Genomic DNA, 26,845 nt, shown 5'->3' on the forward strand with positions numbered 1-26,845 from the left:
ACCTGCTCAGCTGGGAACGAGGGTGTGGGTGGGTGATCATCAGAAATGTCACCTCCCAGATGTGGCCGTCCTTGCTGGGTGGGGACAGTGGTGGGACCGCTGGGGCCGAGTTCCAAGATGGGGCTGCTCACTCGGGTCACCCGTGGTGAGAAATTGGTAAAGAATTCTCAGAAGCTGACGGGTCCTGCACGTCTGTGTGCAAACTCTGGGATGAGCTGTGCTCACTCCGGAAGGCCATGGAATAGAAATGGAATTGTTGAGAGAGAGAGATTGAACTAGAAACAAGTTTCAACACATTTCAAAATACGGCCTTGCAAAAAGACCAGGCGTTTTAGAGGATTGGAGCTGTGAAAGATGCATTGTAGCAGGACCACGTGGGGTAAAAATACAAGTGGTTGGTGTTAGAAATAATTATCAGTATTGTGTGGCAAAAGCTCATGGGGTGGGAAACATTTCCGAGGGATTGTCACCAGGAAAGAGGGTGGCTTCTGATGGAATGGCCTTGAGTTTTACATCTCTTCTATCTCACCCTTCGTGGAGACTGCAGATGGAATAAAACCTTTGAAAACACCTCTCAGTTGCCCAGAAAAAGCTGGGAAAACCAGCAGCCTCTGATGCAGGAGATGAATTATCCCATTCTGCGTGGAGAGCATCCGAGCTCTTTTACCCACCCTGGTTTGGGTAAAATCTCTCATCTTTGGCACAGATGGGAGCGGATCCTTGTCCTGAGAGCTCCTTCAGTGTCTCCCCAAATTCTCCAGCTCTCCTAAGGGCGTCCTCCAGGCTTTTTTTTCCCTCACAGAGCCCTGAGGTGAGCAGTGAGGTGCTTGGTTTCTCAAATTTTTCTCTTTGCCCAGGAATCAATCCCGCTCACTGAGCTGTCAAAGCTTCTCCAAGGGCACGGGCATTCCTCGTGCTTTCACCACCAAATTATACGTGACACTTAATTTAAAGCTTAAGCATGAAGCCTCACTGGCGAGGAGATTGCTGGAAGGTATTGATTTTGCTGTGGGTTTTTTTGTGTTTATGTATAAAAACGTACTTTAAAGTATTGGTGAAAGGACATTATTGCTGGGCACACTCTGGATTTATGCTCTGGTTTATTTTTCTCTCAGGCTTTTTTAAGATCCGTTTGCCCAGCGTGTCCGTGAGCAACAAAATCCTGGGAGGAAATGGATGCCATGGATTTGGGGGGGTTTGTGCTCTTTGAGTCAAACAAATCCCAAGTTGTGGAACTGAATCACCTGGAGCTGATTTTCTAGAAGGAGAACAAGTTTCTGATGTTCTGTTGGGTGCTTGGAGGCATTTTGGATGTCTCCAAACTTTGCAAACTCCTCAGGAGGTTCATGGCTTTGAGCTCTGGGCCATTTGGCTGACGGCAAAGTGTTTTAAAGAGAATTAAAAGTCAAAAATAACCAAAATAAGGCGAGCAGGGCAGGGTCTGGGGTGGGTTTGAGTCTGGAGGAGTTGGACTCTGGTGCAGGACCCACCACGGGTGCTCTGCTCAGTGTTTGGAGCCCTTGCTGTGAGGGGAGGTGAGGTTTGGTGATGGGCTGGGCTCTCTCCTGTTGTCCTCCGGCTGATTTTGTGTCCTCCTCACTGCTGGAATCTCCTTGGGGAGGAGAACTGCTGGCTCCCCGTGCTGCCAGGGCCTTTCAGCTTTGCTCAGGGAACATCTTCCCTTTTTTTTCTTTTTTTTTTTGGGTTTTGGACAGATCTCTTGGCTCGAGGCCACGCAGGAGCAAAGTTGTGGCAAAAATCGGTCATTAAAATGATGGAAGGGCAGGAAAAGCAGCGCTGGGGGAGGGACTGAGAGCTCAGAGGCTGAAAAAGGACACAGAGAGGGTTGGTGATGGCACCTCTGGGCTCTTCTGGGGGTGAGAGCCAGCAGGGCAGGGGGTGGGAGCTGGAGGGAGACGATTCCCAAGGAGCAGCACTGGGAAAGGAGGAATTTCGGGAGGAAAGGTGGATTCACCCCCTCTGGCTGTCCGCAGTGGGGACAGGGACCCTCCTGGCAGAGCTGTGCCACGGGAGGTTCTGGTGGACTCCAGAATGGTTTGGGTGGGAAGGAACCTGAAAGCCCAGCCAGCCCCAGGGACACCTCCAGCATCCCAGGCTGCTCCAGCCTGGCCTTGGGCACTTCCAGGGATCCAGGGGCAGCCACAGCTGCTCTGGGAATTCTATTCACAGCCAGGAATTCCTTCCCAATATCATCAACCTCACAGCCAGGAATTCCTTCCCAATATCATCACCCTCATAGACAGGAATTCCTTCCCAATTTCCCATCCATCCCTGCCCTCTGGCAGTGTGCAGCCATTCCCTGTGCCCTGTCCCTCCATCTCTTGTCCCAAGTCCCTCTCCAGCTCTCCTGGAGCCCCTTTAGGGGCTCTGAGCTCTCCCTGGATCCTTCTCTCCTCCAGCAGATCCCCATCCCTCCTGTGCCAAGGACCCCAGAGCTGCTCACGGAGGGTGGAGTTGCCTCCTCCTGCTTCCCTGCTCACCCCATTCCCACCCTGATTCCTGCATCCCCTTTTCCAGCGTTCCCAGGCAGAGCAGAAACCCCTGGGAGCATCTGCTGGCTCTGGGTAACCCTTCAGCCAAGCCAAACACCGAGCTGGGTTTTTTGGGATGCTTCTCCACCTTGGGAAGGAGCAGGGTCAGGAATTCCTGTGCCAGCACTGCCCCTGCTTTTTCCATGTGAGCTCCCAGGGTGGGAATGCTGCTGGCTCAGCTCTGGCCCTGCTTCTCCAGAGCCCAGAGCTGCCCAGTTTGCTCACTTGCAGTCAATTCTTGGTGTTTCGATGGCTCTTCAGTGCAATATTCAACGTGTTCCTGCCGAATATTCCATCCCCCCAGAGCTGTCAGCAGCTGAAAACTCCAGGAATGGCTTTCCATGGGAATTCAGTCATCCCAGCTGCCACGCAGATCCCCACACAAATATTTCCACTCTTCATGGCTTCAGCGTGGGGCTTTTTTGTGGGATCTGATGTAATCTTGTGTAATGGAGTTCTCTTGCCGTGATGCTTTGGTCTTTTCACCAGGCTGGGTTAATTTTTAAATGGAGATTGTTCAGAGCAGAGGGAGGGAAAGGACTGGAGGGATTGAATGGGCTGGGAAATGTGGGATGGATGGATGGAGTGAGTTTGGATCAGCCAGGAGAGGCTGAAAGTGGAGGAGCAGGGGAAAGGATCCAGGGTGGATGGGGCTGTCAGGAACGGTGTGAAACTGTGCCAGGGCAGGGTTGGGCTGGATACCAGGAAAAGGCTCTTCCCTGAGGCTGCTGGACACTGGAACAGCTCCCCAGGGAATGGGGACATTCCAAGGCTGCCAGGAGCACGTGGACAACGCTCTCAGGGATGCACAGGGTGGGATTGTTGGGGTGTCTGTGCAGAGCCAGGAGCTGGACTGGATGATCCTGGTGTGTTCCTTCCATGATTCTTGGAAGAGGGAGAAATTCAGCAGGATTTTACAGCTGGGCTGGGGGGAATCGCCTGAGCTGCTGCTGGAGTGAGCCAAGGATTTTGTGGCTTCAGGGGATGGGGCACCACACACAGCCCCAACCCCAAATAATTTTGTGTTTTCAGGGGATGGGGCACCACACACAGCCCCAAACCCAAATCCTTTTGTGTTTTCAGGGGATGGGGCACCACACACAGCCCCAAACCCAAATCCTTTTGTGTTTTCAGGGGATAGGGCACCACACACAGCCCCAGCCCCAAATCCTTTTGTGTTTTCAGGGGATAGGGCACCACACACAGCCCCAGCCCCAAATCCTTTTGTGGTTTCAGAGGATGGGGCACCACACACAGCCCCAACCCCAAATCCTCTTGTGGCTCAGAGGATGGGGCACCACAGCTGGCACAGCCCCAAACCCCAAATCCTTTTGTGGCTCAGAGGATGGGGCACCACACACAGCCCCAACCCCAAATCCTTTTGTGTTTTCAGAGGATGGGGCACCACACACAGCCCCAAACTTCCAATGCTTTGTGGTTTCAGAGGATGGAGCACCACAGCACCAGCCCCAAACTTCCAAAGCTTTGTGGCTCAGAGCATGGGGCACCACGACCCCAGCCCCAAACCCCAAATAATTTTGTGGCTCAGAGGATGGGGCACTACAGCTGGCAGAGCCCCAAACCCCAAATGCTCTTGTGGTTTCAGAGGATGGGGCACCACACACAGCCCCAAAACCCCAAATCCTCTTGTGGCTCAGAGCTTGGGGCAGCTCAGCCCACCAAACCCCAAATCCTTTTGTGGCTCAGAGGATGGGGCACCACACACAGCCCAACCCCAAATCCTTTTGTGGCTCAGAGCATGGGGCACTACAGCTGGCACAGCCCCAAACCCCAAATCCTTTTGTGGTTTCAGAGGATGGGGCACCACACACAGCCCCAACCCCAAATCCTTTTGTGGTTTCAGAGGATGGGGCACCACAGCCCCAGCCCCAAACCCCAAATCCCCAAACCCTCTTGTTGCTCAGAGCTTGGGGCACCACAGCCCCAGCCCCAAATCCTCTTGTGGCTCAGAGGATGGGGCACCACAGCCCCAGCCCCAAATCCTCTTGTGGCTCAGAGGATGGGGCACCACACACAGCCCCAAACCCCAAATCCCCAAATCCTCTTGTGGCTCAGAGCTTGGGGCAGCTCAGCCCACCGCTGCCCTGCCCGCAGGTGGTGCGCACGGAGAAGAACAGCCTCAACAACCGGTTCCTGCCCTGGGACGAGATCGACACCGAGGCCATCCTGTCCATCGACGACGACGCTCACCTGCGCCACGACGAGATCATGTTCGGCTTCCGGTGAGCCCCCCCGGGCCAGGGGCTGCTCGGGGCTGGCACGGCCCTTCCCGAGGGCTCCCAGCTCCCTTCCCGGGACAAACGGGCGGGAACGGGGTGGGGAGCCGGATCCCAGCTTGGCCAGGGAGCCCGTTCCACACCCCGCTTCCCCCGGCTCCTCCGCCTTTGCTGGGCTGCTCATGGTCCCTGTGGCTTCCCAGGGAGGGCAGAGCCCGGGAAGCAAATCCAGGAGGCTGCTCCACTCCATCCAGAGCCGGGGGCGAGGCCGGGATGATGCTCACCTGCTGGTGGTGGCGGCCACCCTCTGCTCCGTGTGACACGGGGGTGTGACGGGTCTTGGGGCACAGCAGGCAGAGGCAGATGGCTCCAGCAAAGGGAGGTGTGTCCCCTGCAAATGGAGGTGTCCCCAGCAAAGGCAGATGTCCCCAGCAAAGGCAGGTATCACCTAGCAATGCAGGTGTCCCCAGCAGTGGCAGATGTATCCCCACCAAAGGCAGATGTGTCCCCAGCAAAGGCAGGTGTCCCCAGCAGTGGCAGATGTGTCCCCACCAAAGGCAGATGTGTCCCCAGCAGTGGCAGATGTGTCCCCAGCAGTGGCAGGTGTCCCCAGCAATGGCAGATGTGTCCCCACCAAAGGCAGGTGTCCCCAGCAGTGGCAGATGTGTCCCCAGCAAAGGCAGATGTGTCCCCAGCAAAGGCAGGTGTCCCCAGCAGTGGCAGATGTGTCCCCAGCAGTGGCAGATGTGTCCCCAGCAATGGCAGATGTGTTCCCACCAAAGGCCAGGTGTCCCCAGCAGTGGCAGATGTTCCCACCAAAGGCAGATGTGTCCCCAGCAATGGCAGATGTGTCCCCACCAAAGGCAGGTGTCCCCAGCAGTGGCAGATGTGTCCCCAGCAAAGGCAGATGTGTCCCCAGCAAAGGCAGGTGTCCCCAGCAGTGGCAGATGTGTCCCCACCAAAGGCAGGTGTCCCCAGCAGTGGCAGATGTGTCCCCAGCAGTGGCAGATGTGTCCCCAGCAATGGCAGATGTGTTCCCACCAAAGGCCAGGTGTCCCCAGCAGTGGCAGATGTTCCCACCAAAGGCAGATGTGTCCCCAGCAATGGCAGATGTGTCCCCAGCAATGGCAGATGTGTTCCCACCAAAGGCCAGGTGTCCCCAGCAATGGCAGATGTGTCCCCAGCAGTGGCAGATGTGTCCCCACCAAAGGCCAGGTGTCCCTACCAAAGTCCAGGTGTCCCCAGCAGTGGCAGATGTGTCCCCACCAAAGGCAGGTGTCCCCAGCAGTGGCAGGTGCTGCTGCTCTCAGTCCCACCCCCGTCCTGCTCCAGCCTCCAGCTTTCCCTTGCCTTTTCCCTGGCCAGGCTGGTCTCAGCCATGAGGGGCTCCTGCTGGTTCGTGCTCCTGCAGCCAAACCTCCCTCCCTGCCAGGAGCTGCTGGGCACCCAGGGGGGCACCAGGAGCAGGGGACGCCTGGGGGTGGGAGATGGGGCACAAAACCTGCTTGGGAGGGGGATTAAAAGGCACGGAATGCCTGAAAGCCCAGCAGGCTCCTGCAGAGAGATGAGAAATGAGGTGTGAGAGGGACTCAAGGGCAGGAGGAGGCGTCAGGAGTCCTGGCTTCCCTTCCCTGCCCCATTCCAGGCTCTTTATCCAAACTGGGCAGTGTTCTCCTCTTTTTTGGTCTCTGCTTTGCTGATTAGCCCTGGAGAGCATCAAATGAGGGTTGTAAGTGCCCTGTGCTAATCTCACTCATAGCCCTGCTTACAGACACCCTGTTCCCACAAAGGCTCCTGTGTTCACACATTCCCAGGAGCTGCTGGAGCCTTGGCACTGGAGTGAGCAACTGTGCTTTGTCAAAACTTCGCTCCAGGCTTCGATTCTTGGGGCCAAAAGCATCATTTTTGCCTGTTTGCCACTCAGGAGAGAGCTGGAGACAGCTCCAGAGAAATCCTGATTTTTGGGGCTGAGCTGGGAAGGGAAAAGTGTCACGTTCGTAGGAAAGCGAATGTGGGAAAAGTGAAAGGGAATAAAGGGTTTAGACTTCCAGCTTTTCTAAACAATCACCCTGGCTTGACAGGAGCTGCAGCAAACGAATGCTGGGGGGAGGATAGAGCCAGGGAAGCTGCTGGAGGTGTTGATTTCTCAGGATTATCTTGGAGTTTCCTTAATTGGAGTGGAGGAGTGAACAGCCAACACGACTGCTTTGTGAGGGTGAGGAAAGCTCAGGGAATCTCCTCCTGCAGCTCTCCCAGAACAGGGCTTGTGGGAGAAACTCCCATCCAAATGAGGGGAAAATACCCAAAAATGGCACTTACTGCCCAGTTTTGTGCCTGGGAAGAAGGGAGCACCCTTCTGTGTCCACTGGGAGTTGTCTCACGCAGGACTGAACGATCCAAAGGGAGCCAGCACTGGGAAATTGGATTTGTTTTCCAGCTTAGGCATCAGGCACTGACTTTTTCCTTAATTATTGCTGCCAGTGCTGCAGCTCTCCTGGGGGATTCCTCCGGAGGAGCGTGAGCTGCAGAGGAGAGCAGAACATTAAGCAATCCCACGCTCCACGTGCAGAATTCAGGATTTCATTCCCAAGGCTGGACTGTGAGCACGTGTCAGGGTGAGGGGTGAGGGAGGCACTCGGGGCTCCAGAGGCTTTTCCTGTGGGGCCAGAGCCCAGGAAGCTGCAGTTTGGGATGAGGAGCCAGCACCTTGGCAATCCAGGTTTTCCCTTGGGAGACAACTGCAGCATCTCAGCAGCTTTTCACGGAATTGTGGAATTATGGAATTTCCAGAGTCCTGGAATGGTTTGGGTGGGAAGGGACCTCAAAGCCCACCAGTCCCACCCCTGCCATGGGCAGGGACAGTTTCCACTGTCCCAGCTGCTCCAAGCCCTGTCCACCCCGGCCTTGGAGCTTTCCTTAAGGGAGGCTGATGTTGTCTTGGCTTTTCTGGGCTGCTGGGAGGTGGAAAGTCCCATCAATTTGGGGAAAAGGCCAGGAGATGTTGGACTCTTCCCAGACTTAGGCTGCTCTGGCCTTGGCTTTCTTTTAAACCTCCAGAAGAGCCCATATGAGCCACAAAATCCCTAATTTGTGGATTAGGAGCACTTTGCCTGTGCAGAAGCAGCTGGGCTGTGCTCTAGGACAGGAGCACATGTGCCACTGTTGGGATTCCTTGGATGAGCAGTTGCCAGAGTCCTTTGTGAACAGACCCCTGCATCCCTTGCAGCCCGCCGGGAGCTCTGGGTGGGCTCCCAGCTCTGTGTCTCACCGGGTTCTGTGTCTGCAGGGTGTGGAGAGAGGCCAGGGATCGCATCGTGGGCTTCCCGGGGCGCTACCACGCCTGGGACATCCCCCACCAGTCCTGGCTCTACAACTCCAACTACTCCTGCGAGCTCTCCATGGTGCTCACTGGTGCTGCCTTCTTCCACAAGGTGAGACCTCCCTGGGGATGCAGCTTTGGGGGGTGGGGGGGTTGTGGTTTTTTAAGGACAAAAGTGGGAACTTTCTGCTCCTTCCCCCTCGCTTTGTCCAAACTGAAACACAGCCAGAACCTGGTCCTGAGTGGGCTGGGAAGGATCTGCAGTGGCCACTCCTGCTGGGCAGAATCCACAGAGAGCAGGATTGAGGGGGCTGGCACCCCCACCCCTCCGTTTCTGAGCTTCCAGGAGCGGGTGGTGGCTGGGGGAGCTTCAGCGGATCTCGAAGGGGAACGTCTCCGCCGGGATCCTTGAGTTTGGAGTGGGACGCACCCCACGTGTCACCTGTGTCCCCTGTGGGGCACCTGGAGGACGCTGTGCCTTCCCCTTGCAGTACTACGCGTACCTGTACTCCTACGTGATGCCCCAGGCCATCCGGGACATGGTGGACGAGTACATCAACTGCGAGGACATCGCCATGAACTTCCTGGTGTCCCACCTGACCAGGAAACCTCCCATCAAGGTAAAGCACCGGCAGCCAGGGGCTTGGCACTGCTGGAGAAGCTGTGCTTGGGAAGTGGGTGGTGTCTGCTCCAGGGAAATCCGGCTCCAGTGGGAAAGCTCAGCCCGTGGAACCAGCAAATCCCTGCCACAGAGCAGGCGAGTTGAGGTTTGGCATTACAGCGTTAACCAGACTGAATTCCCTGCCTGGTGAGAGGTTCCCTGCCCAGGGCAGAGGTGATCTCTGCTCTGGGGCCAGGCGGAGAGCTGGGGATGCTCACCTGGAGAAGAGAAGGATCCAGCCCCCTAAAGGGGCTCCAGGAGAGCTGGAGAGGGACCTGGGACAAGGGATGGAGGGACAGGACACAGGGAATGGCTTCCCACTGCCAGAGGGCAGGGATGGATGGGATATTGGGAAGGAATTGTTCCCTGTGAGGGTGGGGAGGCCCTGGAATAGAATTCCCAGAGCAGCTGTGGCTGCCCGTGGATCCCTGGAAGTGCCCAAGGCCAGGTTGGAGCAGCCTGGGACACTGGAAGGTGTCCCTGCCCATGGCAGGGGTGGGGCTGGGTGAGCTTTGAGCTCCCTTCCAGCTCATCCCGAGATTCCCTGTGGATCCGGGCGCTGCGGCGCTGAGCCCTCCGTCCATCCCGGCAGGTGACCTCCCGCTGGACCTTCCGCTGCCCCGGCTGCCCCCAGGCGCTTTCCCACGACGATTCCCACTTCCACGAGCGGCACAAGTGCATCAACTTCTTCGTGAAGGTGTACGGGTACATGCCCCTGCTCTACACCCAGTTCCGCGTCGACTCGGTCCTCTTCAAGACCCGCCTGCCCCACGACAAGACCAAGTGCTTCAAGTTCATCTAGGGAGGCGCGAGAGGGCACGGGGCTGGGAGTGCACAACGCCCCTGGCTGAGGCAGACGGGACAGCCAGGAGCGGGACGGGCTCTTCCCCCTTCCCTGCGCTCCCAGCGCAGCTCACCCGGATGGGAATGGGATCCCAGGGCTCCTGTGAGGACACAGCCGTGGATTGTACACTGAGCAATGGCTGGCTGCCCACTGGCTCTGCCCCTTCGCTAGCCAAGGGCAGCCGTTCTTTTTAATTATAATTATTGTTATTTAAAATGAAAGTGTTTTAGATTTGCCGCGTGAGGCGCTTTTTTGTTTTGTTTTGTTTTCTTTTCCCTCTCCCCCACCCCGTTTCCCCCCTCTGGAGGGGACTGTAGCAAGGCCAGGCTGGAGGTGTTTGGGTGCAGCACCGGGGCAGCTCCTGTCCCCACTGCCGTCCCCATCCATCCTCCATGGCACAGCCCTTCCCACCCACCAGATCCCGGCTTCTCTTGCCCTGTGGCTACTCCTGAGGCCCCTCAGGTGTCACCTGGTGAGGAGCCCTTTGCTCTGCTTTGCTCTGCTCCCCACCCTGAGCCCCTGGAGAGGGCCGAGGTTGGCCTGGCTGGTCCTTCTGGCTCCAGCTCTGCCCCCACGCCGTTCCCGTGCTGCAGCCCGGAGGGTTCAGTTGCTGCTGTCTCAGTTCTTTTCCCACCTTGTCCTGCTGATCCTCTCAAGACAGGGAGCGTGTTTGGGGCTTAGGGAAGATCCAGCTGCAGCACAGCCAGGGCTGGGGGTGCTGCAGGCTCCTGGGGGCTCTGACCCTGGGCGTGCCAAAGCTGCAGTTCCCACCCTGCCTCGTCCCCATCCCGGAGCGCAGCGTGCCCGTGCCGGGTTGGCCGTGGGCCTCCGCCCGGCTGCCTTAACCCCAGCCCATCCTCACGGCCTGGCTTTGGGCTGTGTCCGAGGCTTAATCCCAGCAGGAGCTTCCCAGTGTGGGATGCTGCTGGGATCACGTTCCCAGCGTGGGTTTGGAGCTGCTTCCTCTCCCCCAGAGCGGAATGCCGAGCTCAGCTGCTGCTCCACCCCGCTTCAGGCCCAGCTGGACATGAGGGAGCACAGGAGGGAAGGGCAGGGCTTGGCCCTCGTGTGATGCTCTCCCTCAGCACATCCCAGATGTTTGCGAGCAGCCTGGAGAAGCTCTTGCTGGGTAGGTGGGAAGGTGGCACCTCGGTCACCTTGGTGGCCCTGGTTTTCCTGGATGCCACCGCTGGTGTGTCTCTGGTGGCTGGGAGCAGGGATGGTCCAGCAGCAGCTCCTGGGCTCGTTCCCAAGGTCAGCCCTGACCAGACTCTTCCTGCACCACGTTTTGGGGCCTCTCCAAACTCCTCCCCCCAGGTTTTCTTATCCATGCTGACACTTCCTCCGTGGGAAGGGGAGGGAAGGAGCAGCCTGTTCCCAGCAGAGCCCATGGCTCGTGCCTTCACCAGCACCACTGACCACAGCAAAACACGGATCAAGGAGTCTTTTCCTGGATTTTTTTCCCCCCTTTCCATTCCCTTTTTGTTTTGACATCAGATGCCCAGAACGAAGCACGTGAATTGTCACAGTCTCCTTAAAAATGCCACAGGAGACTCCTGGGAGGCTCTGGAACACCTGGAAGGATTCTCTGCCGTGCCCAGGGTGGAAATGTGGCACTTGCCAGGAGCTGTGTCAGCTCCAGCATTCCCGAGGGGCCTGAGCTCCTCTGCCACGGCTTTAATTGCTCCCTCATTAGTGGGGGCTCGTTAGCAGGATGCCGTGGCTCAGGTGCAGCCCAGGCCCGGGGTCAGCTCTGCCTTCCCAGCCCTCCCAGAGCACAGAGTGCTGTGGGCAAGGACTGCACCCAGACACAGGCACTGCTCGGGAGCCTTCAGGCCTCCCAAAATCCGAAGGGAAACGTCATTCCAGTGAGGGATGGGAAGTGCTGGCATTGCCCAGTGCGTGCTGGGGCTCGGGATGCTCAGGGAGTCAGAGCCCCAGGCTGGGAATTCTGCTTTCCCTTGCTGAGTTTTGAAGTCGGGGATCAGCAGAACAAATCCAGCTCTTCTTCCTCCCAGCTCTTTGGCCTTTTCCCAAGCTGTTTTTATTTGCTGGGAGGGATTCCCTGTCCACTGTGCTGGAGCAGGGGGATCTCTGTGTGTCGTGGGATGAATTCCTCCTTGCTGAGCGCCCCTAAAGGGGAAAGATTTGGGGGTGAAAGGGTGAAGAGGCTTTTCCTGGGAGATAACCTGGGCAGCAGCAGCGTTGGGAGGGATGGAATTCTGTGGGGAAATGAAATGCCAGCAGGAACATCTTCCCCACCCACAGGGCTGGTGCTGCCCCTCCCGCTCCTAATTCCGCAGCTCTTTCCCAAATCATCCCAAACACCACGGAGCCCCTGGAGCGCAGGATTGGGATGCACAGCCCAGCTTTCTGCTCCTCAGACGTGCCAGCACCTGAGCTGTCCTGAGCCCCTCCACCAGGGAGGAGAGGGGGCTTTTCCAGGGAGTGCTCCAGCCCGTGCTGCCATCCCAGCACCCTTCCTTGCCACCACCCATCGTTCTCCCGGGATTTTCAGGGCATGCCAGGGCCACTCCGAAGCTCAGGTTTGGTTGTGTGATCCATCCCAGCTCCCGGGGCACGCGGCCTCCACCAGCCCAGCCCTGAGGAGATGGGAAGGGCTCTTGGCAGCTGCACCTTTTCCCTGTTCCAGAGTTCCTGCTGCTTCCCCCGGGCACGGAGCGAGGCCTTTCCCACTGTAAATAGCAACGACTGAGGTGACCCGGCCCTGCCCTGCTCTGCCCTTGTGCCCTCGGTGCTGTGAGCACCAGGATTTCAAATCCAACAGGAACTGAGAGACAAGGAACACTCCTTCGACACGAGCACAATGTTGAGTTTTTTGTAAAAGGTTCCAATAAATGGAGAGTTTAACTTGGGAGTGTCTCGGTGCCTCTTTGCTGGGGCTGGGAGAGGGGCCCAGGATGGGGCTGGTGTTGCTCCTGGCCCGGGGACACCCCAAAACCAGGGATCTCCTGGGGTTCATTCCCACGGGGCAGGTGAGCTGGTCTGGAATGCTGGAAACTCCTCAGGGATGGCAGTGCCTGGAGCTAAATAAACCCCATCGTGTCCCTGGTGAGCTCATGGCTGGGCCAGGGGAGTCCCTGGGAGGAGTTGGACCCTGAGTGGCTTCCAGGGACATCACATCCCATTATCCCATCCCATCCCATCCCATCCCGTCCCGTCCCATCCCATCCCATCCCATCCCATCCCATCCCATCCCATCCCATTATCCCAGCCCAGCCCAGCCCAGCTCTGGGGCTTTTGTTTTTTGCCCTCCCTCCCAAGCAGCTGCTCCCTGCATGGTCACTTTTTACCTCTGGTGTCACTTTTCACCTCTGTGCCTCCTGCCCTTGCTGCTGCTCCCACAGGGAATTTTGTCCTTTCTTTTCCCTTCTGCCTTGGAGTAAGGCTTGCTTTGTGCTTGGGTTTGTTTCCAGGAGAGGTTTCAGGGAAACCCCAAAGGCTTTTAGTCCTGGAGGCAGGAGGTGGATGCTCAGCCTCCCAAATGCCTGTGATTTCTCCCCAAAACATTGCAGGGAAGGGCACAGAATTCCCCACTCCAGGACCCCGGCCTGGCAGCAGCAGAGGGATTCTGGTTTGGGGTCTGGCCCCTAAACGAGCCCAGCAGCATCTTGGGCACAGACTCAGCTGGAGCCCATTTTCTCCCGAGGCTTCTCCTGAGGTAAAAATCTCCTGATCAATATTTTTTTTCCTGCTGTAACTGCTGTGTTTGTGAGAGGAGCCACAGCTCCGGTTCCATTTCTGTTTCTCTGTGAGGGTTTGTACCCTGGGATGAGGAAACAGAGGCGATAAACCCTGTTAATAATTCATTCCCTGCTCCCAGGAGGAGGGCAGGGTGAAGTGCTTTACACTCCACTCCTCTGCACTACAAAGTGCCCTCGATTTTCCCTTTTGGATGATGCACTCCTTGATGAAAAGCAATTTTGCTGGAATTGCTCCATTCTGCCCAGCAGTGCCATGAAAGCCGTCAGCTCCTGCTGGAGGCCAGGAAAGGACCTGCTGGAGGCCAGGAAAGGACCTGCTGCCACCCCTTCCTGCGGGACTGGCCCCAGGGGAGAGCTCCTTGAGGGAGGAGCTGTCCCCCTCATGGTCTTCAGGGATGGAGTCACAGTCCATAGATCCTTGAGGGATGAGGGTCACAGTCCATGGATCCTGCAGGGATGGGGGTCACAGTCCATGGATCCTGCAGGGATGAGAGTCACAGTCCATGGATCCAGCAGGAATGGGGGTCACAGTCCATGGATCCTGCAGGAATGGGGATCACAGTCCATGGATCCTGCAGGGATGGGGGTCACAGTCCATGGATCCTGCAGAGATGGGGTCACAGTCCATGGATCCTGCAGAGATGGGGTCACAGTCCATGGATCCTCAAAGGATGGGGGTCACAGTCCATGGATCCAGCAGGAATGGGGGTCACAGTCCATGGATCCTCAAAGGATGGGGGTCACAGTCCATGGATCCTGCAGGGATGGGGGTCACAGTCCATGGATCCTGCAGGGATGGGGGTCACAGTCCATGGATCCTGCAGGGATGGGGTCAGTCCATGGATTCTCAAAGGATGGGGGTCACAGTCCATGGATCCTGCAGGGATGGGGTCACAGTCCATGGATCCTCAAAGGATGGGGGTCATACTCCATGGATCCTGCAGGGATGAGAGTCACAGTCCATGGATCCTGCAGGGATGGGGTCAGTGTACATGGATTCTCAAAGGATGGGGGTCATACTCCATGGATCCTGCAGGGATGGGGGTCACAGTCCATGGATCCTTGAGGGATGGGGGTCACAGTCCATGGATTCTCAAAGGATGGGGATCACAGTCCATGGATCCTGCAGGGATGGGGTCAGTGTACATGGATTCTCAAAGGATGGGGGTCATACTCCATGGATCCTGCAGGGATGGGGGTCACAGTCCATGGATCCTGCAGGGATGAGGGTCAGTCCATGGATCCTCAAAGGATGGGGGTCACAGTCCATGGATCCTGCAGGGATGGGGGTCACAGTCCATGGATCCAGCAGGGATGAGGGTCACAGTCCATGGATCCAGCAGGGATGAGGGTCACAGTCCATGGATCCTGCAGAGATGGGGATCACAGTCCATGGATCCTGCAGAGATGGGGTCACAGTCCATGGATCCTGCAGAGATGGGGTCACAGTCCATGGATCCTCAAAGGATGGGGGTCACAGTCCATGGATCCTGCAGGAATGGGGGTCACAGTCCATGGATCCTGCAGGGATGGGGTCACAGTCCATGGATCCTCCAGGGATGGGGTCAGTCCATGGATCCTCCAGGGATGGGGTCACAGTCCATGGATCCTGCAGGAATGGGGGTCACAGTCCATGGATCCTCAAAGGATGGGGTCACAGTCCAAGGATCCTCAAAGGATGGGGTCACAGTCCATGGCCCCCAGGTGACAGCTCACCTGTGACAGGTGAATGGGACCTGTCAGATCCCACCATGAGCCTGCCCAGGCCATGGTGTGCAGCCAATCCCAAATCCCTCTGCTCTCATTCCCACTTCTCCCAAAGGCTGGGCACAGATCCAGCACCTGGCTCAGGTTTCCCTCTGCTCCTCACGTCCAGGTGCCCACGGAGGTGACAGATCCCAGTGACAGTGACAGAGGACCTGGCATTAACTGACCTGGTCCAGGTGTTTTCATTGGGTCTCACATTAATGGAGAGGAAACAATGAACTCCTCTCCACCCAGGGACAGCTGTTCCATAAAAGCCATCCAAGAGCAGAAATCTGATTTTAACCTTTCCTCCCCGTTATTTCTGTGGGAGCACGGGGCTGGGAATCACTGGAATTAATTATGTGCTACACACCCCACTAATTGTGTTTAATGAGGGGAGCAGTGGAGAGAGGCTGGAGCAGCTCAGGGAGGGATGTGGGATCCAGGGAATGGGGATGGCCACGGCACAAGGAACCACGTGGGGGCCAAGGGGATTTATTTTCCCTTCTGGGAGAAGGAGAGTGAAGCCAGGAGCCTTTGCTGTTCCTTGGCCATTAATTTGGGAACTTGTGGATAAAGCCTGGACTGTATCCATGGTACTCTTCCCCTGGCAGCTCCCTGGGCTGCCACAGTTCCCTCTGCAGGACTGACCCAGCCCAAAGAAATGCTGTTTGTTTTTCTCTCTCTGTGCAGAATGAACAAGCACTTCTTTTTCCAGTTTAATGAGGGTTTCTCATTAAAGAATTCCCCTCCCAGCATGTTTGTTTTTCTAGCATGCACAACCTGAGTATAACAGAACAATCCACTCTCAGCTGCTGGGCTGATGGAACAATGAGAACTTTTCCTGCTCAAAATGACTGGAAGAAAAATGTGAAAGCTTTTAATTTTTACTTTCCCCCCTTGAGGAGGGTAGGAAAGCCTTGGGAATGGTGAAAAGGAAGGCACTGGAGCAGTGGGATCAGTGCTGGAGCTGAGGTAACCAGCAGAAAGATGAGTTTATCCCACTGCCTCTCTGGGTTAGGAATAATCCCTTTGGAGTTTATTAAAGTGAAATTATCAGGAGTTTTTTTTACTTTTAAGTGATGCTAAAGCAGCAAACCTGCAAACCCAGATGAGGATTTAATTCCACTGCCCCAAGTTGTTCCTGCTGATGACACCACTCCTCACACACCCAACCCAGCAGAAATCCTTCGTGGGAATGAAATGGGATGTGGACACTGCAGTGGCAAAGAGATTTTGTCACAGAGCTGCTTCCACTGCCTGCATCTCCCCAAAGGGATGAACTGGAGGAGCAGCTTTATTTCCCAGAGGTGTCAGGACAAGGACGTGGAATGGGCACGGAGAGGCTTTTATAAACCACAGGATGTGCTCCCTCCTGGGCAGTCTCACTCTGCTTTTTATTTTTAAACACCAAATAAATACAAAACAATCCAATAAAAAATGAACAGCAGTAAATCTGAGAAATGGGTCACCTTTGAAAGCAATACTATTGACTCAGGGGAGGCCCCAAATATTTGATTTGGGGAGGGAAAAGCCTCCCCAGGTCTGCAGTACAGATGGTTTTGGATAAATGACTCAGAATTCCATCCAGGATTTGAGATGGAGGGGACTGCAAGGAAAGTTTTTGGCAGGTATAAACAAGAGGCACTTAAATCTTGAAAGGTTTTTTACGAGCATCAGGAATTTTCCTACTTTATGGACTTCCCTAAGTGTCTTCCTGAGGTGTTTCCTCCAGTGCTGATGGAGGAACCCAGGAGGAACCAGCTTCAGTGAAGGGCCTGGAGCTCCCTGGACAGATCTGCATGGAACAGGTGAGGCTGCAGCATCAATAAACACTTGAGTTCCTAAAGCATAAAGCTTCTCCAAAGTGCCTCTGCTTGTGCAGGGAATGGCCAGGCTCTTCCCACTTCTCCATGTCCACCAGGTCTCCTTTTTCCATTTTTATTTGTGAATCTTTGCCTCAGCAGCTCTCCCCTCCTCGTGCCAGTGAAGGACACGTGAGCAGCACACAGGGAGGAGAGGCAGGGGATGGGATCTGGGGATGGGGAAGAAGCAGTGGGAAGAAAAAGGCCATTGTCTCAATATCCCTGCAGAGTTCTGTCAGTGAAGGACTGGGCCAGAGACTGCTGAGGGACACAGGGGAGCAGCAGTTTGCCCTGATGTTGCAAATAAACACTCCAGTTATTTACTCTGCAGCTCCTATCTCCTGTAAGATTCCCAGCTCCCAATTTTACACAACAGGAATCTCCTGCAAAGTGTTCCAAAACAGGTGAAAAATAAGATTTAAAAAATAGATATTAAAAATACTCCCTTGCTCCTCCATGAAGGGGAAGGTGGTTTCTGGTCTCTCTGAATCACAGAATTCTCTCTCTCTCTCTTTGGACAGCTCCAAGTTCTGCTGCTCCAGGCTCTCTCCTTGCAGAGCCTCCTGATGTCCATCAGCTAAAATTTCTGCAGGAATTTGAGCACCAGGTCCCGCAGTTTGACCCTCAGGGGCTCGTCATTGTCACAGATGATGTGGGTGGAGTCCTCCTCCAGCTGGATCAGGGTCTCTGCCTCCTGCAGCAGCACGATGTGGCCCTTGGCCGTGTCCTCCACCTTCACGTCGCTGAAGCCGTGCTGGATTTGGGGTGGGAGAGGGAAGGAAATCAGCACAGCTCAGGAAAACTGGGAGAGAAGAGACCAGGGCACAGGGGCGAGGGGAATTTAATGGAGTCACAGATTGGTTTGGCTGGGAAGGGACCTTAAATCTCATCCAGTGCCACCCCCTGACATGGCAGGGACACCTTCCACGATCCCAGGGTGCTCCAAGCCCTGTCCAGCCTGGCCTTGGACATGCCAGGGAAGAATTCCTTCTCAATATTCCATCTAACTGTGCCCTCTGGCAGTGGGAAGCCATTCCCTGTGTCCTGTCCCTCCATCCCTTGTCCCAAGTCCCTCTCCAGCTCTCCTGGAGCCCCTTCAGGCACTGGAAGTCTGCAGTCCTTTATTTCCTGCACGTGAGAACAAGACTCCACAGAGCAGGAACCAAATTTGTGCAGCTTCCTCAGGAGGTTCCTCTACCAGTGGAGACATTTCCAGGATCTGTTCTTCACTTGGCCACCTTCTTACAGGTCTTGTGGAAATTTAAATGCTTTTGAGACTCCCTCAGCTGCTGAATCCAAAAATTCTGTGAGTAAAATCAGCCACCCAAAAGCTCTGCTTCCATGGGAAACAGGAGGAGATCACTGGCAGGAACCCTGCACAGCAGGACAAGGCTCCACAGGGAACCATTCCCTCTGTTCTGAAGTGCAGGGACACCCTGGAGCAGTTGGCAACTCGCTGGCCTTTCTCCATTTCAAGCTACATTAAAATGATTTCCCCTCTCTCTGCTACAAAAGCAGCACATCTGAGATGTGCAGAAATCTGCTGGAATCCCACCTTGCCACCCAAGACTCCTCACCTTCTCCAGAGTCTGCACAAACTGGTCCATGGGGATGGAGCCACTCAGCAGCGGCTTCAAAGATTTGCCCTCGGGCACATCATCACTCACCCGCTTCCTCTTCTTGCTGGCAGGAGGTTGGGGAGGTTTTGGAGGGAGCTGATGGATGAGAAGGGAAAAAAAAAAAAATCCTACTCTAAAGGATGCAACAGTTTGGGAAACAGGCAAATTTAGAGTGAGCAACTAGTCAGGGAATGAGAATGTGGCTAAGCTCCAGCCATTTATGAGGACTCTGGCATTTTAAGCCCAGGTCTGAGTTTATTTGGCAGCAGGAATGAGTGGAGAAGGGAGTAAATGAACAAGAGCAGCCTGAGAGCAATTCCACTGCAGCACTTCAATGTTTCCAGCACTGCTCAGCGTTTCCAGGGAAGCAGCTCGGGGAGAGGAGGGCAGCCTGTCTGCCGTGCTCTGACAGAACTCCTCACCATTCACATCCCTGAATTTTCACATCCCTGAATCTCCACACTGGGCTCTCTCCCCAGGTGCCCTGGGCCCAGCCAGCTCTGCTGCCCAGTGTGGGAAGGGTTGTTCAGTGAGGCCCTGCAGGCTGGTGGATCTGAGAAGAAAGGGGACCAGGGCAGCCACTGCTGAGCAGGTCCCTGGACATCACCTCCTCCTGCAGAGCACTCATGCCAGGAATTCCAGTGCCAGCCTGAGGGGGGTGGCAGGAAGGGAGAGCAGAGGTGTACAACCTCCAGGGAAACTGAAGGCAGATGGTCCCAGGTCATCCCTCCCCTCTAACCCTTGGTCCCAAGAGGTTGGCTGATGCTGTTCCTGACTGTGGAAGGCAGCAGGGTGATCTGCAGCCTCTCTTCAGGAATTATCTCACCTCCCCATTCATCTCAGCCAGGCACACGGCCAAGGAAAAGAGGGCAGAGAGGTTTATTTGCATCCCACTCCCTGCTCCAGGTGTAATTCCTCACCTGCACATGCCAGGGCAAAGGCTCTGCCCAGGGCTCTGCCCTGGTGGAAGGAGCTGCAGGAGGGGCTGCTGGGGTCCTGGATGGCAGGAAAAGCCAGAGCAAGGATATTTTTCTCACTTTCCCATTAGACTGTACCTGCAGCACGTGCTTGTTGTCCTTAGTATGCAGCACGGCAGAAACTGTTGCCAAGGAAATACCAGGCTTGATCTCCAAGGGCACGAGGGAATCTGCAAGCTGAAGCAAAAGGAGATTTTGTTCAGCAAGTGATCAGCTCAAAACGTGCATGAACCCAGCTGTGAGATAAATTGGCAGTGTGGTATTTTTAAACATGGGCTAATGAACTGTAAACACAAAGCCACTGAGATAGACTGCGAGCTCCTCCGACCTGCCCAGCCTCCTTCCAGCTCCCAAAATTATGGATTTCACACCATGAACAGAGCAGCACAAGGTTTGCAGGAACCAGGGCTGATCTCAAAAACCATAATAAACACAGAGAACCCTTGTGTGAAAAGACAATTGCTTCATGAATAATTTTAGTCAGTAAAACTCGTGGTCTAATCCAGCATTATTATGCTTGTTATGCTGATGGACAATGAAAAATCAAAGTGAGTTTCCTTTCAGTCCTTGACTGCAGAATATCTGAAATAAGAAGTGTTTGTCCTTAAAATCCCAATGTTTTCAATCAACCCACTGTTGATTAGTTTGAAATTATTCCAACAATGCTGCACAAAACCCTTTCCACTGCCTTTTATATAATTCTTCCCTGAAAGACATAAAATTTAGTCTTGGCTTGGAGTTTGGATCTAACACTGCTGGCAGAGCCCGGGGTGGGCAGTGCTGCACCTGCTGAGACCAGTGGAAGTTGGCCACTTGGGAAGTACCTCTTCCAGCCACTTTTCCAAAGGAATTCTGCAGAAAACAGTGCTCATGAATGGAGAAAATGATTCCCTTTTTCCTCTCCAAGGGAATTCAAGGTGCCAGGATGCCCAATCCTTTTGCCATGAAAGCACTGAGAGGGTTTTTCTGTTGGCTTTGATGGTGGCAAAGTTCTTTTAATAAGTTCTGCAAATCTCACTTGCCACTGTTAATGATGCAGGAACATTTTTAGAGTAGCTCTTTGGAATAAAGCAGTTGGAAAAACACAGGCTGCATTAAAAATCCCTACATTCTGTCTGTATTCAGCAGTGGTGAATCCTAGAAATCCAAACTTGATGGAGTAATTCAGCTCACTGTTACTCTGGGACTCTGTTCAAGATCTTTAAAGCAAGCAGTTTGAATACAGCCTTTATGGTTTGCTGTCGAAGGCAAAGAGAATGAAAATATAGTGACAATCATTGCTTCAGATTTCTCCTGGGATCTAAAACCAGCAGCACTTGCAGCAGTGAGTTCTGCTGCCTTCCCAGTGGTCGAAGGCACTTTCCATTCCAGCCACCTTCCTGAGGAGGATCGATACAAAACAGGCTCTGATGGAGAGCAAAATGACAAATCCTGTGAAGAGAAAGATTCTTTAAGAACAGGGAGTGGCTTGGAACCAAAGTCTTCTCCTGCCACGGAAGTATTTTGCTATTAACATTTCTGCAGGTTTTAAACAGGCTAAATAGCAACACTTGGATTACTCACAGTCAGAAGGACAGTAGGACAGGCATTCACTTTGATTTCCTCCCCAGCTCACAGCCCTCTCCATGTGGCAGCCAATCCTTTTATTATAGAAACTCAGTGACCCAAATCACAGAGGTCATTTAATCACATCCAGTAATTCACCCACCAAGGCCAGGCAGCACTGCTCCACTCCTTTCAACTGACCTCCTGCACACACAAATCACAGAACTCCTCCAAAATGTTGGATTAAAGAAACCTTTTTTCACAGAGACAGCAAGTCTTGTCTGAACTCCAAGCTATGGCAACTCCACTGTTTCCCCTCACAAGTGGTTTCAAACTTTAATTCTCCTGGCAGCCAGGAAGCCGTGTCTCATTTCAAGGTTGAATTTGTCCAACTTGCAGCGGCTGGCTCTTGTTGTGCCTTTGTGTGTGAGATTGAAAAGCCCCCCACCACGCAGGAATAAATGAGTCTTCCTTCCAGTCATTATCCCGAGCCCAGTGTCACATGCTGGCACCAGGAAAGCCACCAAAGCAGGGACACTGAGATCTAACACCACATTAATCAGTCCCCTGCCCATGGATGAACACTTGGACTGCCTTGGGATAAATCTGGGGGGGATATGTGCAGTATTTCAGTTTTTAGCTTGGGATGTTCTCCTCCTGTGATCAGAGCTGTCTGCCCACGCTAAACCAGAGGAAAGGTATTTTTACCATTAAGTCTTTCCTGTAGAGTTGCATTTTCCACCCCAAAAGAGGATTTGACACACACTCTGTGAGCACAAACACTGCTGTTGGCCAAACTACAGATGCTGATAAAGAACAGTGTGGGTTAAGTTATTCTTAAAACTCTCCTAGGACTTCAATGGGGACAATTCTCCCCAGGTTTAAGTTGTCTTCAGGCACCAGCCAAAAATCCTCTTTTTGGCAATGAGGGGCTGAACAACCCCTGAGGATAGGACATGAAACTTCACAGTAAAAATAAAATGAGGCTGAAAAATCAGTAAATAAAATCAGGGCAGGACCACACTTTCAGCACACCTTGGTCCTCTGGAGGATTCTCCCAGGGAGAGACATCCTGGATGTACAACAGTATTTTAACATCCCAGTTCCAGTAATTTCTTCTTAGATTTTTGAGACACCTCCCCAAACTCCTCTCTTTTCCCTTTTCAACTCTGGCTTAGGGTGCAGGAAGGCTGACCCAGCAGGGAGAGGGAAAGTTTGGGCTGAATGAGGTGAGCTGGATATGGAGAACAAGCAGGAGCACAGCAAAGTGACCAGCAGTTAAAATGCCCTGAAACTGCAGGATCTGAAATCACTGATGTGTACATCAGATTACAGCATGTGTATTTTGAAAGGGGCCCTGCCGGGTTTTGACATCATTAAATGTGTTTTCCAGATTTTCAAAGTGCATCAATGTGGGATCTCTGCATTAGAGGTGGGATCAAACCGGAGAAGCAGATGGGAAACCCCAGCCTGTGGATTTCTCTGGCAGTCCTGAGGTGGGGAAAGCACTGGTTAAAGAGATTCCCAAGCAGCTCCTGGGTTCCTGCTGCCATTCCTGAAGGGCCATTCTTGAGCCTACTCCCAGTTTCCATTGATGACCTCAGGACAGAACGAGGAGGAGTGCTCAGAAAGGTCCCTCTGAAGTTTGTAGGGCACCTTTAACAGGAAACAGGACCAGGCTATGAGTGAGGAAAAACTCAAAGACCAAGAATTGGAGTGAGAAAATCAAGATGAAATTCAATAGCACAAAATGAAGGCCAAGGATGGGGCTAATATTGAGAATTTCTGCTGTGGGCTGGCAGCTGCTGCAGAAGACAGAGGTGAAGGGTTCAGGTTTATTAATCCATCCCAGGAGAGTCACAAATGTGACATGGCCATGAAAAAACTAAATGTGAGCCCAGAAAGTATCAGGTAATTCTTTCTGAGATGGGCTATCACTCTTTACACAGGGCCTGGCAAGATTTCATCTGAATTACTTGTAAATTATGGGTAATTTCAGTTCAAGTAAGAGATTCTGAAGGGTAGAATAGGGCAGGAGGAGCTGTCTTGTAAGGGGAAACTAAATATCTTGGCTAGTTTAGCCTGGCAGAAAAGAAAGCCAAAGGGAGAATTTGATTATTCTACATAAACACCACAGGGAAAATGCCAACAAAAGGGAAAATGTATTTATGCTCAAACATGATGTTAGGAATAAATGTGTGCAGGCCAGCAGTGAGTATGTGTAGGCTGGAAATTAGGATGTTTTTGACCATCAGAGACAGTGGGGGCTTGAACAGCATCTATTGGGAACAGCAGGGGCAAAAGTCTCTGCAATTGGAAATTTTACATTACTTGGAGGCACATTACAAACACTTTTGGTAACTGCAGCTGGGTTCTGGCCACGTAAGCTCTGAGGGTGTTTCCATTTCTAGGTGGGAATGATGGAATACAGCCTTGGAGCTTGCTGGGTATGAAGCAATTCCCACCCAGATCCCAGCCCCTAAATAGGATGGAATTTGTATGGGACAAAAAAATCCCCTGGCAATTATTAGAGAAACCTAAGGATTTTAAGATCTGCCTGAGTTCAGAGAAAGCCCTGGAGATCACACCTGCAGAGGTTTTTATAGTAACTACTCCTCAGCAAAACCTGAATGGAGAACCTGCCTCATCCTCCTCCCTCCACTCCCCTGCTCCTCACACACACCAAATCCAGTTTCTGGTGCAGGAAATCATCTTTACTGAGACAAAAATTGTTTCTAGGCTGTGCAGCAGCCTTTTCACAAGCAGGGAGGATCTGTAGAGTCAGTAGTGAAAGCAGAATTAAAACCATGGAATTTGTCATGTCACTTAAATTTGGATGGTGGTGTCAGGAGAGAAGGATAACTTCCCTCACCTCTTACTTCCTTGCCTCTCTTATCCCTTATTTTTAAAGTAATTTAGTTAGTAATTAATTAATTCTTGAAGCACCAGGAGCTCTGATGGCCAGGATCTTGTAACCAGACACAGGAGGAGTCTCCAACAGATCCAGCCTTGGTTTTACAGCCCCTGCTAAACCAGGGGCCAAGAGCAGGAATTCTGCCACTGTCAGATCCTTCAGAGGGACAAAAAAATGTGGGGTCAAACATGGGGTGAAAGGGGAAATGAAATGTGCCTGTGGATTCGTGACCAGCAGGCACAGGGAACAAGGCACAGGCACACTGCAGGCAGGATGGAAATTGGGGAATTTTGCTACTGAGACCTAAAGGAACAAAGCCTTTTCCACCAGAGAACATCCCAGAAATGAAGGGCATCTGTGCAATCATTAGTGGGTGATCTGAGTCAGGTCTTGTTGGGCTTTCAGCCTCACATTTGACACAATCCAAGGGTTTTCATTCAGCTGCTGAGTTAACCCCAACTTCACAGAGCTGCCACTCGCTGGGGGTCTCCCACAGCTCTCTCTGGAGCAGATTTTAACATCTCATTAACTTCAGTGGACAAAGAATCCTACCATGAATACCTAAAGATTTAGCTATTATCACCTGCAAAAGCCCAGATCTTGTCTTTGGGCTTCCACAGAGCCAGCATCCAGTGAAGAAATAAAAAAGCACAAGGTAGTCTGCAGTTTTGAGCAATGAATTAAAGCTTTTCTTTTCCATGGGCATGTTCCACCAGGGCTCCAGATCTGCAGGAGGAACCTTGTCCCCAAACCCTTGTCCCCAAAATCTTGTCCCCAAACCAGAAAGACACCAGCCAACCACCAGGGAATAATCCTGGGTGGGATTCCAAGCACCAGAACTCACTCTAACCACACAGCACTAACTCTAACCACTGTTTTTTGCCAATCCTGTGCCAAAAATGCAGTTTAAGGAGTATTTAAGGGGTGTAATGAAGGAGAATTATGACTGTTTAATGAAGCTCTTCCCCAGGAGCTTGGGAGCAGGCAGGGAACAGTTGTTTGAGGAACTTAAAAAAAGGATGGTGGAAAACAGAACCAGCAGAAGCAGAAATTAGCTTGGATTTGAATGAAAAATGACAGGTAAGGGAAGCAAGGACATGAAATATCTTCAAAGTAAAGGCAGTAAAGCTTGCAGATGCAAGAGATGAGTCATTTGAAAGACATAAAAACTGCATAAATCAAAATATTAAAAATATAGTAACCATTTTATGGGTCAGAATGTCAAGTCAGGATGGGATGTTGTTGTTGAAGCTGACTGGGAAGAGAGAGCTGTCTGGCTAGAAAAGTGTTATCTTACAGCCAGCCATCAAAAATGAAAGGAAAAACAAACCTAGACATTAATACAGGCAGGCAAAGGCAGGCTGGAAGCAGAAAAGCAGATCTGAGTTCCACCTGACTAAATAGGACAACCTGTGGGTAAGACCAACCACAGAAAAGGCATAGCCAGAAAAAAAGGCAAAGGAAATGAAGGATAACACATTCCAAGCACAAAAAAGAGAGGAGGAGGGAGGAGAACTCTCTCAGGCTGAATGGCCAGGAGAGAAGGGACACTAGAGTGAGGTGGGAGACGTTTCTAAGGAGAAAATAAAGGCTGCACTGAGCTCTGCTGATGTAAATCAGGGGGATTTGTCAGCACTTGTTCTGGCTTTGTGTGAGGAAAGTTGGTAAAAGCTGGGAAAGAACAGTTTTGGTGGAATGTCAAAAGGTGAAGTCCATCTTGGAGAGAAACTCCAGGCAATTCTGCAGTGAGCTGGGAGATGGGGCAGGGCTGAGCAGCAGAAGCAAACAGGTTGCATTTCACTTAAACAGGTTGCATTTCATTTCAACAGGTTGTATTTCATTCTTGTGAGGCTACAGCACACAGAACCCAGGGGGAATAGTCAGGGAAAAAGGAACACAGAGGTCAGAGACTGGATAATGTGGGGTCACCAAAATGAGCTGAGGGTGGGAAGAAGGACAGAATTCAAAACTCCTTAGTGCCCAAAACACAGAAGGAAGTTGGAAAGGTCAGGTCAAAGCAAGGAAAGGCAGCCAAGATGAAGCCTCCATAATTATAATGGCTGTTTTCCTACTTCTTCTTCGCAGTATTTTCTGATTATTTCACTTGGTGTCAGGCTGTGCCTTGTCCACTGACACTCTCCTGACTGGGCTGTGTCCTGAAGAACACAAAACTGAGTATTTGAAAAGCACAAGGCCTCAGTGAAGTGTCAGCTGCCGGCACCGAGTGATCCGCACCATTGTTCAGCTGTAATTAAACTGGAGGCACTTTATTTGCTCAGACACTACTGTTTAATTTTATCTGTTTGCTCCAGAAGGTGTTTTCCATTTTCCCATCTTTCTTCTGTGAGCAGACAATACCTAACCAATTTCCAGGAAGCAGTCTTTCAGTCTGTTTTATAAAAATATATATATTTTTTTTTTAAGTGAAAGGCAGGTGCTGAGGAGAAATCATTTAAAGTGTAAAGGTTTGCACAACCCCTGGAAGAGCTATTCCAGCCTGATGCCTTGGGACTGTTAAAAACTCTCTCCAAACAAAGGCTGCTGTGAGTGTAAATCTCATTATCATACAACAGGCCTGCCTGACCTGCCTTTGCTCCTCAGTGAAGTGATTGAAATATAGACAGGGTCCAGCAGTAAAAGCAAATTTCCATTAGTCTGACAGGCCAGGATCTGAATCACTGCAAGTTTTGGGAAGGAAATTTCACTCTACCACAGCACTAAGTGGAGCCACACTGAGCCAAGCCTTTGGTTTTCAAAAGCTGGAAGAATCCAGGCAGAACTTTGAGCTGGGAAAGGGACTGGGGATGTCAGGAGGGGGCCCTGATCAGGACTTCATTGCAG

General features: G+C 52.7%; 2 protein-coding genes across 14 annotated transcripts in view; one reads left to right on the forward strand and one right to left on the reverse strand.

Moving 5' to 3' along the window:
* Nucleotides 1–12,488, forward strand: part of EXTL3 (exostosin like glycosyltransferase 3) — a 140,352-nt gene extending 127,864 nt beyond the window's left edge. For all 11 annotated transcript variants that reach the window (XM_077782483.2, XM_085574344.1, XM_085574343.1 and 8 more), the window contains 4 exons: nucleotides 4,668–4,795; nucleotides 8,076–8,220; nucleotides 8,600–8,728; nucleotides 9,362–12,488. In XM_077782483.2, coding sequence (XP_077638609.1) covers nucleotides 4,668–4,795; nucleotides 8,076–8,220; nucleotides 8,600–8,728; nucleotides 9,362–9,571 — 612 coding nt within the window. In that variant the 3' untranslated portion in view covers nucleotides 9,572–12,488. The remainder of the gene's footprint in view (nucleotides 1–4,667; nucleotides 4,796–8,075; nucleotides 8,221–8,599; nucleotides 8,729–9,361) is intronic.
* Nucleotides 12,489–16,457: 3,969 nt separating this feature from the next.
* INTS9 (integrator complex subunit 9) overlaps nucleotides 16,458–26,845 on the reverse strand; it is a 59,477-nt gene continuing 49,089 nt past the window's right edge. Inside the window, exons 15-18 of one of the 3 annotated variants that reach the window (XR_013339767.2) lie at nucleotides 19,624–19,722; nucleotides 18,527–18,664; nucleotides 16,777–17,703; nucleotides 16,458–16,693 (exon numbers count right to left, since the gene is read on the reverse strand). Coding sequence is in view for 2 of the 3 variants with exons in the window: in XM_021541328.3 (XP_021397003.1) it covers nucleotides 17,527–17,703; nucleotides 18,527–18,664; nucleotides 19,624–19,722 (414 nt within the window). In the remaining variant the exon portion in view is untranslated. Of the gene's footprint in view, nucleotides 17,704–18,526; nucleotides 18,665–19,623; nucleotides 19,723–20,430; nucleotides 20,977–26,845 lie in introns of those variants that run through there. The other 2 variants (XM_021541328.3, XM_085574350.1) reach the window with 2 other exon arrangements.

This window comes from Lonchura striata, chromosome 3, assembly GCF_050655825.1.
Source record: "Lonchura striata isolate lonStrDom1 chromosome 3, ASM5065582v1, whole genome shotgun sequence".
Classification (NCBI taxonomy): domain Eukaryota; kingdom Metazoa; phylum Chordata; class Aves; order Passeriformes; family Estrildidae; genus Lonchura; species Lonchura striata.